The following is a 17948-nucleotide window of genomic DNA, read 5'->3' on the forward strand; positions in this document are numbered from 1 at the left end:
CATCGTGAGTAGGTATAGCCTGGTCAGTCCACTTGTAGCGATAACAGCGGACGCTGTGCATGTCGGGTCAGCAGACGAAGGTGCACCCGAAGAGGCTCACAGCATGTCTACACCTGCGCATAGGTAGATACGAGACTCTTCTAAGCGGCCAAAGGTTAATTGATTGATTGGTAGTTGGGGTTTAACGTCCCAAAACCACCATACGATTATGAGAGATGCCGTAGTGGAGGGCTCCGAAAATTTTATCCACCTGGGGTTGTTTAAAACGTGCACCTAAATCTGAGCACACGGGCCTACAGCAAAGCGGCCAGAGGCTGACGTGCACCACGGCAATCCTAAGCATGTTCTCAGTGCTCGTGTTTGAAGGCTCTCGGAAGTACAAGGGCACGTTGCAAGCATGCTGGAAAGTACAAGTGTAAGCCCCACAAACAATGCCAAGCCCGAGCGGGGCTGCAGGGGCTTGGAAATAACTAATTAAGGGAATGAAGGTGTGTTGCTGTGCCTCCCCCTCCCCTCTCTCTTTGCTGACCACGAGCAATGTCGGGTGACATAACAGGGGGTTAACCTTTCTCAAAAAAATTTGTTTTTGCAGAACAAAATATTGTATCGTGGCTCCACGACCAACCGCATCCGAATCGTCTCAATGTTGATGAGCCGCCTTCTCCTACAATCACCTAAGCTGAAAGCCGTACCATGGACGGCTGCGAATGTTCACACACCTGGACTTCTGCAGAGACCTTTAATGTCGCAGAGTGTGGTAATGAAATTTTCTACTCTTACACGTCAATACACTCGCTTTCAATCACCGCTCATATCTGAGCGGAAAACTATACCAACGTCCCAATCGCCATTGTCAAAATGTGGGCAGCCCAACTGAAGGTGGTGCTTTTGATATTGTCACTTTACCTCGTTTTTTTTTTTGGGGGGGGGGGGGGGGGCTTGAGATACGAGCGGATTTTGTGAGCACTAAAGTGCATGCAAAGAATGAACTTACTTGGGTAATCATGAACAAGCTTTTCAAACAATATGAAGCATATGTCATCACATTTCAAATAAAGGACTTTGTGCCTCATGTTAAAATTTACCCATGCTTCGTGGTAGTTCCGTTTCTAGGACGCCAACATTTGTTTTGAGATCCTTCTGGGACGTCCTTTAGAACTCCTGCTAACCCGAAGGGAACTTCCTTTGCTCACTCGACCACCTTTATTTGATACACCGGGAAACGGAATCGTTGGTCAGCTGAAACAATAAGACAGGCGTCGTAGCTTCACCATGTTGTCTTTCTTTTCTTATTCTTGTCCCAGTCTCCAGACCATTATGAGACAGATGACGGTACTTACGTCTTTACTCGAGGATCGGTGCATGACGTGGCCAAGCAAATTCTTGCTGAGAGGGTAAGCAATCACTTTGTTGTGAGCACACAATTCATTCCACAACTAAAAAAAAAAGAAAGCGAGGGAACCATAATTTCAGTCGTCAAGTACAAAACGTGCCGAATGCCACACGAGCAAGTATGTTTATGCTCTGCCATAATGCGTACATCTTTGTGCGTAGTTCACAAGCTTATGAGCCTTTGTCACTCATGAGTCCTTCTTGATACGACCTTTAGAACAGAACATTGTCCTCTTGTTATATTATTCCCGTCTGTTAAGAAAGTTCTCCATATAAGACCTATTGCTTTCTGGGGAAGTCTTATTTTATCGGCAAGGGTGCAGCGAGGACGTTATTCCTGTTATTTCGGGAGTGTGTTGAGGTTCGGAAAGGAGTACGGGGAGTGGGGGATGGCCCCCTCCCCTTCACCCTCCACACACAATACCATAGTGGTGGGTGGAAGGGAAGGAAGCTCCAATTATTTTTTATATACGTTAAGGCGTGTGTTTTTGTATGCGCTTGTATATATACGTACAAACGGCAAAAGTTCAGTGGTGTGGTGGGTGCCGGGTTAAGCAACCCCAACGTCCGCTCCCCATGGCAACACATGCCAATCTTCAAAACAGCAGACAGTATTTGATTTTGTAGAAGCTTTTGAATGCGAAGCATTTCTTAGCGAACTTCGATGACGTTGAGCGTATCTATCTAGCCGTTTATGTTTGGATGTTATCGTGGTCACCCCATTAACTTGGCATGAACTAAAATTAGCATTGAAGGTAACATGGTTAGTCGAATATAACGCACTGTTCAAGACGTGAATAATGTCACGAACCCGTCGCGTACGTCTTCAAACACTTCCCGCCTGATGGTAGCACATACCCACGAGCGGGTGTGCGGCGCTGGTATACGGGTATGTGCCAAAGGTGACTGACACTTAGCATCTACCCAGGAACGACGAGAATACACATGAACAATTTTAACCTACGAGCGTTAAAAATTACTCGACATCGGTAGCGTCGACCCAACAAATCCAAAAAATAAATGCCAGGGTCCCAACTGCAATCCAACCCAAGCATTCTGCGTGGCAATGAAGCATTTTACCACAGATCTACGGCAAGTCTCGGGAACTACTTTCCAAATAGACGATAATCTTCGTGAAACGTCAATATTGGTTGAAGTGCTGCCTACCCGATTTTATGAAAACTACATATGTACTCTTTTGATACAGTCGTCAGGTTGGGCTACCGTCAATTGTGGTTAGTTGCCATGCGCTGAAGTTGATTTATGTAGCAGTGTCCAGACGAGCATCAGCGCTTCATATCACTTTCTGGTGTTGCTAATACGCATGTTCCCGTTGGCATCGTTGCGCAAGTGCAAAAAACTGGATATATAACCTTCTGCAACTCTTCAACATATGCCTGTGCGTGCAATATTTGTACATATAGTTAGCATCATTTCGTGACATGTCACTTAATAAGAAAATTGAAACACGGTCACCTTCGCTCCACATGCTGTGCATAACGTCGATTCCCAGGTACGTGGGATCTGCCGAATTTTTAATTGAAATTATGCAAATGCGCCATTCCATGCATTCGTTCGGTAATTAATTGATATCATTATTTTACTGTTATAGACAGTGTCTACGCGTTATTGGCCGATTCCTCCTTCGTGAGTGGGCCCCGTCAGGAACAGTTCGTCATCATAACCATAGGGTGGCGTCGTTTTTTATTATTAATTAAATAAAATCATACGTCACCCCTTTTCATTATGACTGGTGCAAAAAGAGATGGACGGCTTTGCTTATGTTTAAAACCTAATGGGTGGATACCAATGGTGTGAGATTGGTTGAAGCCCACAAAACTGTGATGAAATTTCTCAGCGTGCAGAGCAAGAAGCCTTCTTCGTTTGCGACGTGCGTGACATTGCCAAGAAGGTCGACCTCTGGCGACAGTGCCTTCCAAGAATCATGCCTTTCTATGGTGAGTCACTTCTCAAAGTGCTCCCTTGTGCGGACATGTTGATTTCTTTTTTTTACTATGTTCCGAAAGGTTTAGCCGATCCCACGTACCTCTAAAATCGGTGTCAAGGGGATGATCACAAGAGCACCCAGACGCAGGCGGCTGGCTAAATAACTAGATAGATAGATAGATAGATAGATAGATAGATAGATAGATAGATAGATAGATAGATAGATAGATAGATAGATAGACAGACAGACAGACAGACAGACAGACAGACAGACAGACAGACAGACAGACAGACAGACAGACAGACAGACAGACAGACAGACAGATAGATAGATAGATAGATAGATAGATAGATAGATAGATAGATAGATAGATATATAGATAGATAGATAGATAGATAGATAGATAGATAGATAGATAGATAGATAGATAGATAGATAGATAGATAGATAGATAGATAGATAGATAGATAGGTAGATAGATAGATAGATAGATAGATAGATAGATAGATAGATAGATAGATAGATAGATAGATAGATAGATAGATAGATAGATAGATAGATAGATAGATAGATAGATAGATAGATAGATAGATAGATAGATAGATAGATAGATAGATAGATAGATAGATAGATAGATAGATAGATAGATAGTGCCTCGCATTTCAGAATTAGTAGACTTTCTGAGCAGCGTAACACCTAAATAATTTTAGTAACTGTTGAGTCCGTGGCGCGTGACATTGCTGTTGAACTGCGACAGCTATTGTTTACATCAGTGGCATGCGCTGAACGTAAGCCAGAAGAGAACCAAGATGATGACATGTGGGGTTTAACGTCCCAAAACCACCATATGATTATGAGAGAGACCGTAGTGAAGGGCTCCGGAAATTTCGTCCACCTGCGGTTCTTTAACATGGACTCAAATCTGAGCACACGGGTCTACAGTACTTTCGCCTCCATCGAAAATATAGCCGCCACAGCCGCGATTCGATCTGCCGACCTACGGGTCAGCAGCCGAGTACCTTAGCCACTAGAACACCACCGCGGGGCAGAAGAGAACCAGGATACTTATCAGTAGTAAGAGGTGGTTGGCGTATTGCTTGCGCAAAAGCAAGGAGGCAGCCAAGAAGCTAACAACTTTTAAAAGTAGGAGGAGGAGGAAAGTTTAAGCGGAAAGACAGGGAGGTTAGCCAGTTCTTAGACCGGCTGGCTACCCTGTGCTGGGGAAAGGGGTGAGGGGAATGATAGATGTTAAAAAGAAATGTTGCGAAGAGAGGGAGAAATTACAAAAAAAAATGCGACAGAGGAAAGGCAACATCAAAGAGTATAAGACACTAAAGTTTGTCTCTGAGGCCAGTTGTCCGCAAAAAGCGCAGCAAAGCTTTCAAAGCCTTCTGGGCTGAGGATGGGCTTGGCCAATGACCCAGAATCCTTTGTTCCGACAAAGGCCGATTGTCTAGTCTATCCAGAGCTGCAGTGAGCTCTTGTCTTTGCACGTTGAAATGGGTGCACTCACACAGAAGGTGCGCGATGGTTTCTTCGCAACTGCAGTAAGTGCATGTAGGAGAGCTGGCCATCCCGATGAGATAAGAGTATGCGTTCGTGAAGGCCACTCCAAGCCACAGGCGGCATAGAAGAGTCTCCTCAGCTCGAGATATCCTTGGGGGAAGACGAAGCTGCAGATCGGGATCCAAGTTATGCAGGCGCGCGTTTGTGAAGTCTGTCGAGTTCCACTGTGCCAGTGTGAGGTCACGTGCAAGCGAACGAAGTCTTGTAGCTGCGTCGGTTCTTGAGAACGGGATGGCTGTGTATTGGGTACCATCGTGTGCAGATCTAGCGGCCTCATCTGCGCGGTCATTGCCATATATACCGCAATGGCCTGGTATCCACTGATACACAATGCTGTGCTGTTTTTCGGTTGCTTGGTGATGAAGGAGCCTTATTTCAGCTACTAACTGTTCATTAGGTCCATGGCGAAAGGGTGATATAAGACATTGAAGAGATGCCTTCGAGTCCGAGAAGATCGACCAAATTCCCGAAGGTTCTTTCACTATAAACTCCAGAGCTGCACGAATGGCTGCAAGTTCTGCAGCTGTCGACGACGTCAAATGCGAGGTCATGAATTTAATTGTGATATTCCTCGCGGGAATAACCACTGCCCCTGCAGAGCTTACTGAAGACACCGAGCCATCCGTGTAAATGTGAAGGCGTCCGTTGTGCTTCTCTTGCAGGAAAAGTAATGTTGCCTGTTTCAGGGCTAGATGCGACGATTTTTTTTTTAAAGTAGATCTACTTAGCCATAAAGCACAAAAAGTTCAGCTGAATGAAGGAAGAAAGTTTTCGAGGTCTAGTTTCTTTGTTGGACGCAACTTTAATGAACGCAACGAGAGTTATATTTAAACTAGGCTACGGATTTGCAGCATTGTTTTCTAAGCATTACAGTCGAGCAGATGTGGCGACAGGCCCAATAAGAAATCTAGTATTAGCATTCCAGGCCAATGCCCATTTCAACGGGAACGCTCATATTATCTATTCATTTATTCGTTTACGTGTTTTTGATGATAACCAGTCCTCTGAGCCTCACCAATGTCGAATCAACAAAAGTATCATGAAAACAATAAACAAACATTTGTCCCATCATACACTGGCATTTTCTTAACGAATGCGTAACTCCTGTACACATTTTGCGTAGGACGAGTGTAAAAGCCGCAACTTTCGTCAACCTGTGATTTCGTTCACAATGCAGCCACAACAAGAGTGTTTTAATTATTTCGCAACATGCTCCACATCCATCTTTTATTATGCAACACCACCAAAACCCCCCCCCCCCCCACGTGATGATAGTTATTTTGTATGTAATAGGACCCTCAACTGATAGCACGTCCATTGCTAAGTAGCGACCGAGTTTCCCATCAGGATGTCAACCACGGCTGATTGCTCATCAGCCTGAACAGCTTCCACCATGTCTGTACCTTGTGACATCGCACGAGCGTCGCATCGTTAAAATGAAGCTGTTGCTTGCCGGATCCGCATGCGGGCAGAAACAGTCAAAACCATGGTCAGCAACTGATGAACACCGCACTGCTGTAGCTCAATATGAGACACCTTTCTTTCTCTCTACGCAAACTTCTCGTTATGAGCACACTTGTCACCAAAACTAAAACCAAGTGGTTCAAACATCTTCTGATGCAAACATTTGACCTGAAAGGCTGTGCCACGTCTTCGGTTATTAGGTGTTTTATCACAAAAGTGTTTACGGCAGCGTCCACCACGGCTCCGCTGACGTACTTCCGTTGCGGATATGACGTTGTAAATTAAATTCTAATAAGTTGCAAAAAACAAACACGAAGAATAGGTTGCGTCGCGGGGCGTCAAACCAGCCACCTCTCTATTCGCAGCGCGCGGTACTAGCCGCTAAACTACGAAGCGTATGCTGTCAGAGAGGCTAACGGAAGGCTATTTATGTACATCGAATACCACTTGGCAGTTCTCTGAGCTTAGCAAATTCAGCGCGTTTTTGTCATCAGTAGCCAGATGGCGCGATGGTCTCGCGTTGGGTGCTCTCTCAAGGTTGTCGCCTCCATAGCGTTTGACGAGCGCCGGCAGAGTGACCTATAGTGCCACCCCCGCGGAGAGTGGGCTCCCCTGCACACGTGCTCATCATACTCGGAATTCGGGAGAGAACGAAGGTCACTTAACTCGCTGCCGCGGCCTCATTTACGAAACGAGCATGCTGCAGCCCACACACGAGGAAGTAAGAATTGTGACAGTTGCTCGCGCTAGTGCTGTGAATACTTATGCGTTCATTTCGGGAGTCTTTCTGTTTGAATAGCAAGCTTTAAGTGTCGATATGTGACAGCTGCCAGTGCGCGCATGTCTTGTATGGGCTCATTTCGTGCGTGCTTTCTGCTTCAGGTGTGCGCTGCAGGTTTCGAGCTGGTTGTTATTCATTGCGTCACTTTGCCATTTACTGCTGTAGAATGCATTCATTCCCTCGCCGTTGCGGCGAAACAATGCAGAAAAAATGCTGCCCTTCCTCTGCGAAGACACATCCCGGCTGCGGCGGCTGCATTTCCGATCAAGGTGGAAATGTTATAGGCCCATGTGCTCAGATTTGGGGGCACGTTAAAGAACCCCAGGTGGTCCAAATTTCCGGAGTCCTCCACTACGGCGTTTCTCATAATCATATGGTGGTTTTGAGACGTTAAACCCCAGATATCAATTAATCAATGTGTGAAGACGCGTTAATTTTCGTGCTAGTCCTATCTAAAGAGACATAGCCACTTTCTTTCCATAGTATACTGAACTGTCAATTACAATGCACTTATATGCACTATAACAGTGCAGCTGCAGTGTGAAATGGCAGAGAATAATGGTATATAACCATAATCAAATTCGTGTATAGGGTAGTAAAAAACGAAAACAGCAGCTGTCACAGTGAACTATTGCGTAAAAACAATGAGATCAAAAATGTAACACGCACTACAACTTCTCTGAAAAGGTAACGAAACGGCAACAAGGTGATACAACAGTACGTGATGTGTCTTTCAAATAGGCTTTTCTCGAACCGTCGAACCGTGCCAAAAAAAAAAGTTAAATATAAGCAAACTCCAAAAGCCATAACTGCCTTCGGTCAAGCGACCTATCACTGTCAGTGCTTCGGAATTCGTGCAAAAGCAGCCTAGGCATTTTCTGCACCGTTCTTACACTTTTACGTTGACTGCCGCAGACACCCTCGTCTTTCGTACTGTGACGACGACGAAGTGTCTCTTCATAGAACGCTTCTGCTTTCGGCTCCGAGCATTGTTATCAAGTTTTTCGCTTTTTACGGGAGACGCTGCTCCCTGCCCCAAGGCGACGGACGCGGAGTCATCCACTGGTCCGCCCAGCCAGAGGTCTGCTATGGCGAGCTCCTCGGTAAATCAGCGCGCCTGGCCCAGAACCAGTGAGGCCAACGGTGATAGTCACTGCATCATGGCTGTGGACATGGAGCCTTCTGCGGCTCTGTCCGACCATAGACCACCTTTGGCAAGCTCGTCGCGGAAACGAAGCACCTGTTCGAGCACCAGCGAGGACACGGAACTGTACTCGGCCACTGGCGACGACTCGTCGGATGACGACTTCGAGACCGTGAGAAGCAGGAAGGCCAAAAGAAGAAGTATCAAGTCGTCTTCACCAGCAGGGACATTAACGTCTCATTCAAAAGGAGAATGCTGGCCGCACACCATCCTCTTCATGCCCGAGGACTCCACCATCAACCTTCGAGCAGTAAACAGGCAAGCTCTCTCTATGTACTTTGAGGGGGTAGCACCAAACGACATTAAGGATATCCGGGTGAACACGCGGAAGAATATTCTAGCTGTGGACACAATGACTGCCAGCGCCATAGACAAGCTTCGCAGAGTATCAGATTTGGGAGGCATCAAAGTTCGACCGGTTATTCCAATGGACGGTGCCTGCACGGCGGGAGTAATCTACGACATTGATTTGGCCATAGCAAATTCGGACCTCCCAACTCTCATAAAACCAGCGAACGAAGGAGTTCTCATCGCGAATGTACTTCGCCTCGGAAACACCCGATGTGTAAAGATAATGTTCAAAGGAGATTCCATTCCGTCGCATGTCAAAGTGGGACACTTCCGACATCCTGTTCGACCATTTGTCCCTAAACCACTCCAGTGCCATAACTGCATGAAAATTGGTCACATCAAGAGTGTATGTACAAACACCACAGTATGCCCCCGATGCGCTGAGCCGCACACTGCAGACGCATGTCGGGCAACAAGTCTGAAGTGCAGAAACTGTGATGGTCCGCATGATGCTGCATCCAAGGAATGCCCTCGGATTAAGAAGGAAATCGCCATTATCAAACAAATGGTTAGGGACAATTCAACCCACAGAGAGGCTGCTGAAAGGGTACGGCGGCGACGTAGTCGCCGACGGAGGCGTGTAGGACAGAGTGTTGCGCATAACCCATTTCCTCCGAGCACGAGAGAAGTAGTAAACACGAAGCGAAATGAAGTGGAGAAGCTCACAGCTGCGGATGAGTGGCCTACGCTTCCGCGTACGCAGCCGGCAAAGGAGCCTCCTGCGAGGCCTCGCCGCCCTACACCTTCCACCGAGTCTACTTCCGTTGAGGATGTGTCAAGGGTCGATCGACAGATCATCCCGATGTTACGATCCCTCGTCGCTGTCATGGCAGACATACTAAGAAGCCTGGGAACTCCAACCGCTCGAAGCGGGTTACAGGTGTTGGACGCGCTGAGCCCAGTCCTCGCCTCCCTCGCGTAGAGTCATGGCAGGAGATCAACAATCGTTCCGCAAAGACGTCAGAGAAGCATCAGTCATCCAGTGGAACGCAAGAGGACTTAGATCACGGATTTCCGATTTTCGTCAGTACGTGTTTTCTAACCGTTTCCCAATCATCGTAATATGTGAACCGAAATTATCAAACCCGATCAGGCTATCCGGCTACGAATCAATCCCGTCCAAAACCCGAAACGAAAGCAGCAAGGTCATTGTGTATATTCGTCGGGAGCTTACCTACATCATTCAACCTGTGTCGCCTCATGATGAGAACCAATATATTTGCCTGACTGTGAAGCAGAAAACCCTCACCTTCACATTAATAGGTGTCTACTTATCTCCCTCAGCCCGTTTTGATTGCCAAAGACTGGATGACATTCTTTCGAGCGTCCCGGATCCGTGGATAATTATAGGGGACTTCAACGCCCACCACCCAATCTGGGGAAGTTCAAAAGTCAATACCACGGGCCGGAGGCTGGCTTCATTTGTATCGACTCATGAACTGTCTCTACTTAATGATGGGAGCCCTACATTTCTGCGAGGATTAACGTACAGCAGCTGTTTGGACTTGACGTTCGTGTCACGTCGCTTCGCCACAAGCGTTAAGTGGTTTTTAGACATCGAGACACATGGTAGCGATCACATCCCCAGTTATCTCACCATCGAAGGCTTTGCTAGCGACCACCCGCCGAAAACCGTACGGAGGATCGATCTTTCAGCATTCACAACCAACATTGAACACGCTTGTGAAAAAGGCTTAACCTCTGGCATTGAGCAAGCGATCAAACAAGCAGCGCAGAGTGCGATGCGCACGCTGGCATATTCTTCAAGGCCCTCAGAAACGGACATGGAGTTAGAGCGACTCCGTGCGATTCGTCGGCGTGCGGAGCGTAGATATCGACGCACAAAATCCATTCAAGATCTACGGATGGCCAGGCGCATGCAAAAGAAGATCCAGCGTCGTATAGACAAACTGGAGTTTCAACGGTGGGCGAAATTTTGCGCGAGTCTAGACCCTCGCAAACCGCTTTCTCAAATATGGCGAACCGTGCGAGGCCTACGCATATTTCCTCAACAACGTTTTCCGTTTAAAGCCTTGGCCCTTTTCCAAAATAGAAGGGATATCGAGGTAGCGGAAGACTTTTGTAGGAAGATTGCGGGCCCGCCAAATTGCACAGAAGCCCTTACTGCTGATTACACGCCACATTCACTGGACCCGCACCTGGACCTGCCTTTTTCAATGGAAGAACTAAATATGGCTCTTGCTTCATGCAATCGATCGTCATCGCCTGGGCCGGATGGCATATCATACCGCCTATTATGCAATCTCGGTGATCGAGCACGAAGTGCTTTGCTGGAAGTATTCAATGAGTCTTGGAGAGATGGAACGGTCCCCAGAGAGTGGAAAACAAGCCGGTTGGTTGCACTTCTCAAACCTGGAAAATCGCCTCTAGAGCTGACATCATACCGCCCAATAGCGCTGGCTAGTTGCGTAGGGAAGCTGATGGAGCGAATGATCCTTGCCAGACTCGAGTGGTTCCTAGAACGCCATAGAATATATCCAGACGCCATGGCCGGTTTTCGTCGTCTTCGGAGCTCCATTGACAATGTCATTGACCTGGTGACCTACGTACAACACCAGAAAATGAGCAGACGGTTATCTGTCGCACTATTTTTAGATGTCAAAGGAGCATATGACAATGTTTCTCATGAAGCCATACTTGACGCCCTCGAGTCAGTTGGTTTGGGTGGGCGAGTGTACCACTGGATCCAATGCTACCTACATATGAGATCATTGTTTATGCAAACTGATGATGGGCCGACTTCTGAACATTATACACACCGTGGTGTTCCTCAAGGTGGTGTATTGAGCCCCACACTGTTCAACCTGGTTCTGATCGGTCTCGTTGAACGCATACCAGATTCCGTGCAGATATCTCTCTATGCAGATGATATTTGTGCCTGGACATCAGGTGTAACACGTCCTCAGGTACGTGCGAGACTCCAGAAAGCAGCGAATTCAATATCGGCGTACCTTAGAGAACAAGGCCTCGAGATTTCTCCTGAGAAATCGGCGCTGGTCGCGTTCACGCGGAAGGCAATGACGTCATTTCCCATCACCATCGATGGACACAGTGTCTGCTACGCCAGGACCCACAGGTTTTTGGGGGTCACGATCGATCGAAATCTCTGCTGGAGTCCCCATGTGGCCACTCTAAAGAAGCGCCTAACGGCCATCGCACAACTTTTCAAGTTCCTCGGAGGCAAAACGTGGGGCACATCAGTGCACGCGATGTTGCATTTGTACAAAACGCTGTTTCTGGGGTACCTGCGGTATAGCTTGCCGGTTCTGACGAACGCTTGCAAAAGCAGTATACGCACAATAGAAAACGCCCAGGGCCAGGCACTCAGAGTTTGTCTTGGATTACCACGCTGTACATCAACAGCGGAAACCATCGCAATCGCCAAAGATCATCCGGCCACAGTGCACATTACTTTGGAGGTGCTTAGAGCTCATATTAGACACCTTGCTCGCGCCCCTGCCCACCACCTAGCTTCGCTTCCAGAAGATCGACCGAGTGCCTCCTTCTGTAAGAGAGTATTGACTTTCCGTGAGTGCCTTCCAACAGTCTACACGCCTCCGGAACGGATACTAACACCTCCTTGGTGCTTGGACCGACCAAAACTGCGCTTGACAGTGCCGGGGATTCGCAAGAAGGCGGAGCTCTCGGCGCCAGCTTTAAAGCAGATGATTCTACTCATGCTACACGAAGAATACAAAGATCATGTCAAACTTTACACGGATGGCTCGACAACTGTTGGAGGATCTGCAGGAGCTGTGATCTTCCCAGCAAGAGCCGAAACCATCCAGTTCAGAACGTCACACAAGACGACATCGACAGCCGTGGAGCTCGCGGCACTCCGCAGCGCACTCCGCAGGATTGACCAAGAGACACCACAAAAATGGAGCATTTTTACTGATTCGAAACCAGCTCTCCAATGTCTACACAATGCTCTACGTCGTGGACCTCAAGACCAATTGGCGCTCGAAATACGACAACTGTACCATCACCTAATAGACGAAGGACATGACATATCTTTTCAGTGGTTACCAGGCCATTGCGGCATCATCGGTAACGAACATGCCGACAATGCAGCTAAGAATGCTCACGAAAATGGAGTGATGGAACCTATTCCACTATCAAGAAGCGACGCAGCAGCAAAGATTAATACGCTTGCGCAGGATGTCGCAAGGTCTATGCGGAATACGCCCGGTTTTCTCCACACCCGTCTTCACCGCCTGGACCCATGCCTACGACTTACTATTCCATCTGGCCTACCCCGATCCGAGACGACCCTTCTCTGCCGTATGTGGCTTGGGGTGTCTTTCACGAACGCTTTTGCCTGCCGCATCGGAATGAGAGACAGCGCTACATGCGACCATTGCGACAATGACGAAACAATTGAACATATTTTATGTCAGTGCCCCCAGTACAGCTCTCAGCGACAGTCCCTCTCAGCAGTGTTTGCTCGCCTCGACGACCAGCCATTTTCTGAGCAGTCAATCTTGGAATGTCGGAAAGATCGAGCCTCACGCCAGAAAGCAACGAAGGCGCTGATGAAGTTTCTGCGAGCGACCCGCCTCGTTGAACGATTGTGACACTACTGTGTGCGAGTGTGTGTGTGTGTGTTTGTGCTTCTCTTCCTCCCTTTCCCCTTTTTTTTTCCCCTTACCCCTTCCCCAGTGCAGGGTAGCAAACCGGATATGTTTTCTGGTTAACCTCCCTGCCTTTCCGCATTAAATTTTCTCTCTCTCTCTCTCGTACTGTGACATAGCAGTTATTGTAGAGCACAGCGTTTGCACTAGCACACCTCGACCGTCGAGTTGACATTATGAGACTTTTTTTATTTACAGTGAACTCGAATACGTATCATCGCGATAAAAAAGTAAGTGCGATGCTATCGACTCTGTTTAAACTTACGTAAAAAGCAGCTGTGACATTTCCTGGGTCAATATTATCAGTGGTCACTGTTAAATGTCCAGGCATGATCTCAACTCCCACATATTGCTAGATTACTTGTCACGTAATAGCCAAAGAACATATTTTTTCTCACAAATTTGAGAAGAATTTGGTAATTAATCGATTGTTTGGCCGTCCCACGTTGTGTCTCATCAATGCGTTTGTCGCACTTCTTTTTACAATTCGAAAATTGCGTGCATTTATAATTGAATAATTGCATGCTGCTCGAGATGAATCTTAAGACAAAATCACCTTTTTGCAAGCTTCCCTGTGCAAGCTGTGTCTCGCAGCTATGCTTGTGACGGAATGTTGGTGGCGTGCTCCAGTTTATTTTGCGTATCAAGTGGCGTGATACGCAAATATAATAACAAGTGCATTCCACTGTCCTTCACCTGTCCTCTACGAGTGCACATGCCGTAGATGTAATTCTCATTGGATGGAGTGTAGGCCGTCCGATGGCATTCCAAATAGACATTAAAGCAGCGACCTTCGTGTAGTCGTTTGTTATAGAGAGTATTAAAAAATGACTGCGAGTAATGTTTAGCAATTTCAAGTAATTCAGAGTTTTTTAAGATCACGCAGAAATATTAGAGACGTTAAATTTGTATAGACGCAATAGCTTTCGCAACGAAGTCGTTTAGCATGCGGTAAGAAACCCTGTAAAAATTTTCCTCTGTGCTGTGTAGGAAATTATTATGAGTTGTAGCAGCACAAGACACAGTAAAGAGGTAAAGATAGATAGATATGGGAGAATTAACGCCCCAAGACCACCATATGATTATGAGAGAAGCCGTAGTAGAGGGCTCAGAAAATTTTGACACTTTGGGGTTCTTTAACGTACCCAAAATCTGAGCACACGAGCCTATAGCATTTTCACCTTCATCAAAAATGCAGCCGCCATGGACAGGATCTCATTCTGCGACCTGCGGGTCAGAAGCTGATTACCCTAGCGACTAGACCACCCCAGTGAGAGTAAAGAGTTAAGTACTTCTGATAATGTACTCTTGAAAGGACTACCTTTCTTCAGGGGATGAAAAATTCTTGAACGGGAGGTGGGCCTACAGAGCTGACTTTTCAAAACACAAAAAAGAACAGCACGATATTTCGACAAAGATTACTACTGTCCTGCCTTTTTCATCTTTGTGTGGTGTGTTAAAATATTGCGCTGTCTTTTTCCCTGTCATGAGCATGCACCAACTTGCTTTAGCCTCACCCTAACGTTTGAGCAAGTCATGTCGTCTTCTTAGAGGCAGTGCCGGCTGTCCCAGTTTCGTCGTCGTTGTCATTGTTGTTGTTGCTGTTGTTGTTGTTTTTGATGATGATAATGATGATGATGATAATAATATTGTTGTCCTCGTCGTCTTAACGAATACAATTTATACTCTTATCTCTTGCCGTCTCAACATCTCCCAGCCATCAAAGCCTGCCGAGACCCAATTGTCCTCAACGTTCTCAACAGTCATGGTGTCGGCTTCGACTGCTCTAACAAGGTAAGAGATGCCAACTGAAGTCTTATCCTTCTATCAGAATCTTTCGTGTAGCACACTAGAAATTTGTGGACCCTATGTAATTAGCATGTGTTTCATTTTCGACTTTTGGACGCGTGCAATCAGAACATTCGTGATTACGTTCAAAATATGCATCTTTTTCTGTTTAAACTGCTGTGGTCATACATTGATGTCTTGCGATATATTTGTATACAATGACCTTCATTACTAGGTATTTAGGTCTTGTAAATACCTAATATGCGTGAAAACGCGTGCATAATGTCCAGGAGATCACCACATTATTCATAAGCCTAATGAACACCATTAGTCGAAAAATATCTTTCAGGCCTTCTCGGCAACCCTTGCCGGTGGCATGACTTTACCCCGTTTTATAAAATATGAATATCCTTAAAAACAGCGCAAGTAAGAGCACGACAGAAACTAATAACGCGTATGAAACTGTAAGCATGATCGGCATGTACATGGGCAAGCCTTCGTCGACATTACCGAATGAAGAAATGCCGGTTTCACAGTTGTCGCTTCACAAATTTCTAAGCATGTTGTTATTACAGAGGTGAAGATGTATCGATTTCTTGATGTGCGTTTGTGTGTTGTTGCTCTAGTGTCTATTTTGAATCACCTCGTGATGTTTATCTTCGTAACGCGCTTGCGAAAGTAAAGGCTCGCACTTGAATGTTAACGTTGTCCGTGCGTGTCAATATTATCTGTCCCGATCCAGTTAAGGGGCACCAAGTTTACTATTTTTTGCATAGAAAGCCCTATTTAAAGCCTTACAATTATTTTTTTACGTTTATTTAATCAGGACAGCGTCCATATGGTTTCTAGTAAGTCTCTCAAAGCCTGGTATGATGAAGCCAGTATTTGAAGTGCGATTTCTCATTGGTCATTAAACGACAGGCAATGACTGAGGCTCACCGTTATCAGAGGTATACCTATTTAAATTACTCAAGTCTCTCGAATGGATGACGTATCGCTCATTCACAGTCACTCGGCGTGAAGGAGAAATGTGTAGTTAAAAAATCAGCGCCGCTTCGAACTAGTGGTGCCAAGATTCAAGAAAATGTGGTGCAGGCAGCTTTACTTAACATACAAGCCAAGCTACATATTGCCAGTTCAGACTAGACGTAGTCTGTAAACAAGTTTTCTCTCTCTCTGTCTCTCTCTCATACAAGAATAAGAAAAGGCAGCGAAGCCTGCGAAACCAATGTTGAGCCTATATAGGAAGCAAAGTCGAGGATTTCCATATCTATTTCTCTCCCTAGTTTTTCAACTATTTGTTTATCCATCTTTCTCTTTCTTTTTTTCTCTCTCTTACTCTGCTTCTTCTCTCCCTCTCTTTTTCTCTTTCTATTTTTGTTTCCTTCTCTCGTTCATACCAACGCTATCGTATGGTTGCCACAAATACTTGTTCTGCTTGCACGACTGGATAGTCGAGTGTTTACGACACTAGCCTTTGGGTGACGTAATCGCTCAGCGAGTTTCTTTTCTGCGCATTCCGTACTAACCAACCTTTTGTTTGAACAACTTCGCTGTTAGTAAAACCGTTCTGACCATTATATCATATAATGAAGTAGTGCACTTTTAAAGGGAAGAAAGGGAACAAGAAGAACAAGACACTCCGGTAGCGAGTGTCGTTCCCTCTTTGTCCTCGTCATATGTGCGTCACATGTGGTATAATGATGAGTGACCAGCTAGCCCAGCTCTCAAAATTATTTAAAATCATTCTGCTTACTTTGTGGAGCGTCGCGCCTTGTGAATTAAGACATCGCTGATTTGATTGATTGATTGATTGATTGATTGATTGATTTATATGTGGGATTTAACGTCCCAAAACCACCATATGATGATCAGAGACGCCGTAGTGAAGGGCTTCGGAAATTTCGACCACCAGGGGTTCTTTAACGTGCACCCAAGTCTGAGCACACGGGCCTACAACATTTCCGCCTCCATCGGAAATACAGCCGCCGCAGCCGGGTTTGATGACGCGACCTGCGGGTCAGAAGCCGAGTACCTTAGCCACTAGACTACCGCGGCGGGGCAGACATTGCTGAGTATCGGAGATTCTGGTTTTATGCAGCTTTATATTAAGCCATGCGGAGAACACGAAAATGCGGAAATCACCTTTTGACTGAAACTTGAAAAAAATATCCAGCGTTCAGCATTTTTCGGTAGCACATAGATACATCGTGATATTTCAGCGGTCATAATGCTTGGCTGCCGAGTCTCTGCCGCGGCGGCTGCATTTAAATGGGTGCCGAATGCTACAGGCCCCTCCACGTGTTTAAACTGAGTATACTTCAAACAAACTTAGGTGGTCGAAATTGCCGCAGCCCTCCACTGCGTCCTTAATAATCATATCATGCTTTTAAGGCATGATGTGATTACAACAATTGTCATGTTATTAATAACGCATAGCTCGTCGTTTATAGACATTGTTTTTGCATGAAAATTTCAACCAGCTTGCTAACTTCATCGTCGCAGCCTCGGTGCAAACATCTGGGTGGAAACGTTTGCGTACACAGCAATTACCTGTGCTGCAGCCATAATTCATTTAGCATAAACACCACCCTGAAAATAACGGCGAAAGTTTTGTAGTACAGGAGAATATAAGCAAGAGACTTTGGTGGTGGAGGGCGATATCACTCTGTGTAACACTGAAATAAATAGTCGTAAGACCATCCTACGCACCTCGACTGTTTATACCTTGACCCTTCGCTTTGAATTTTTAAAGTTATTTTTTTTATATTAAGACGTGACGCACTAGCTGGAGCAAGA

At 46.1% G+C, this 17948-nt stretch overlaps 1 protein-coding gene across 4 annotated transcripts in view; it reads left to right on the plus strand.

Moving 5' to 3' along the window:
* LOC142805602 (ornithine decarboxylase-like) overlaps positions 1 to 17948 on the plus strand; it is a 51842-nt gene that overhangs the window by 20901 nt on the left and 12993 nt on the right. For 3 of the 4 annotated variants that reach the window (XM_075891202.1, XM_075891199.1, XM_075891200.1), the window contains exons 2-5: positions 593 to 757; positions 1305 to 1394; positions 3251 to 3350; positions 15079 to 15155. In XM_075891202.1, the coding sequence (XP_075747317.1) occupies positions 1318 to 1394; positions 3251 to 3350; positions 15079 to 15155 (254 nt within the window). In that variant the 5' untranslated portion in view covers positions 593 to 757; positions 1305 to 1317. The remainder of the gene's footprint in view (positions 1 to 592; positions 758 to 1304; positions 1395 to 3250; positions 3351 to 15078; positions 15156 to 17948) is intronic. The other variant, XM_075891201.1, reaches the window with a different exon arrangement.

Source organism: Rhipicephalus microplus, chromosome 1 (assembly GCF_043290135.1).
Source record: "Rhipicephalus microplus isolate Deutch F79 chromosome 1, USDA_Rmic, whole genome shotgun sequence".
Lineage (NCBI taxonomy): Eukaryota > Metazoa > Arthropoda > Arachnida > Ixodida > Ixodidae > Rhipicephalus > Rhipicephalus microplus.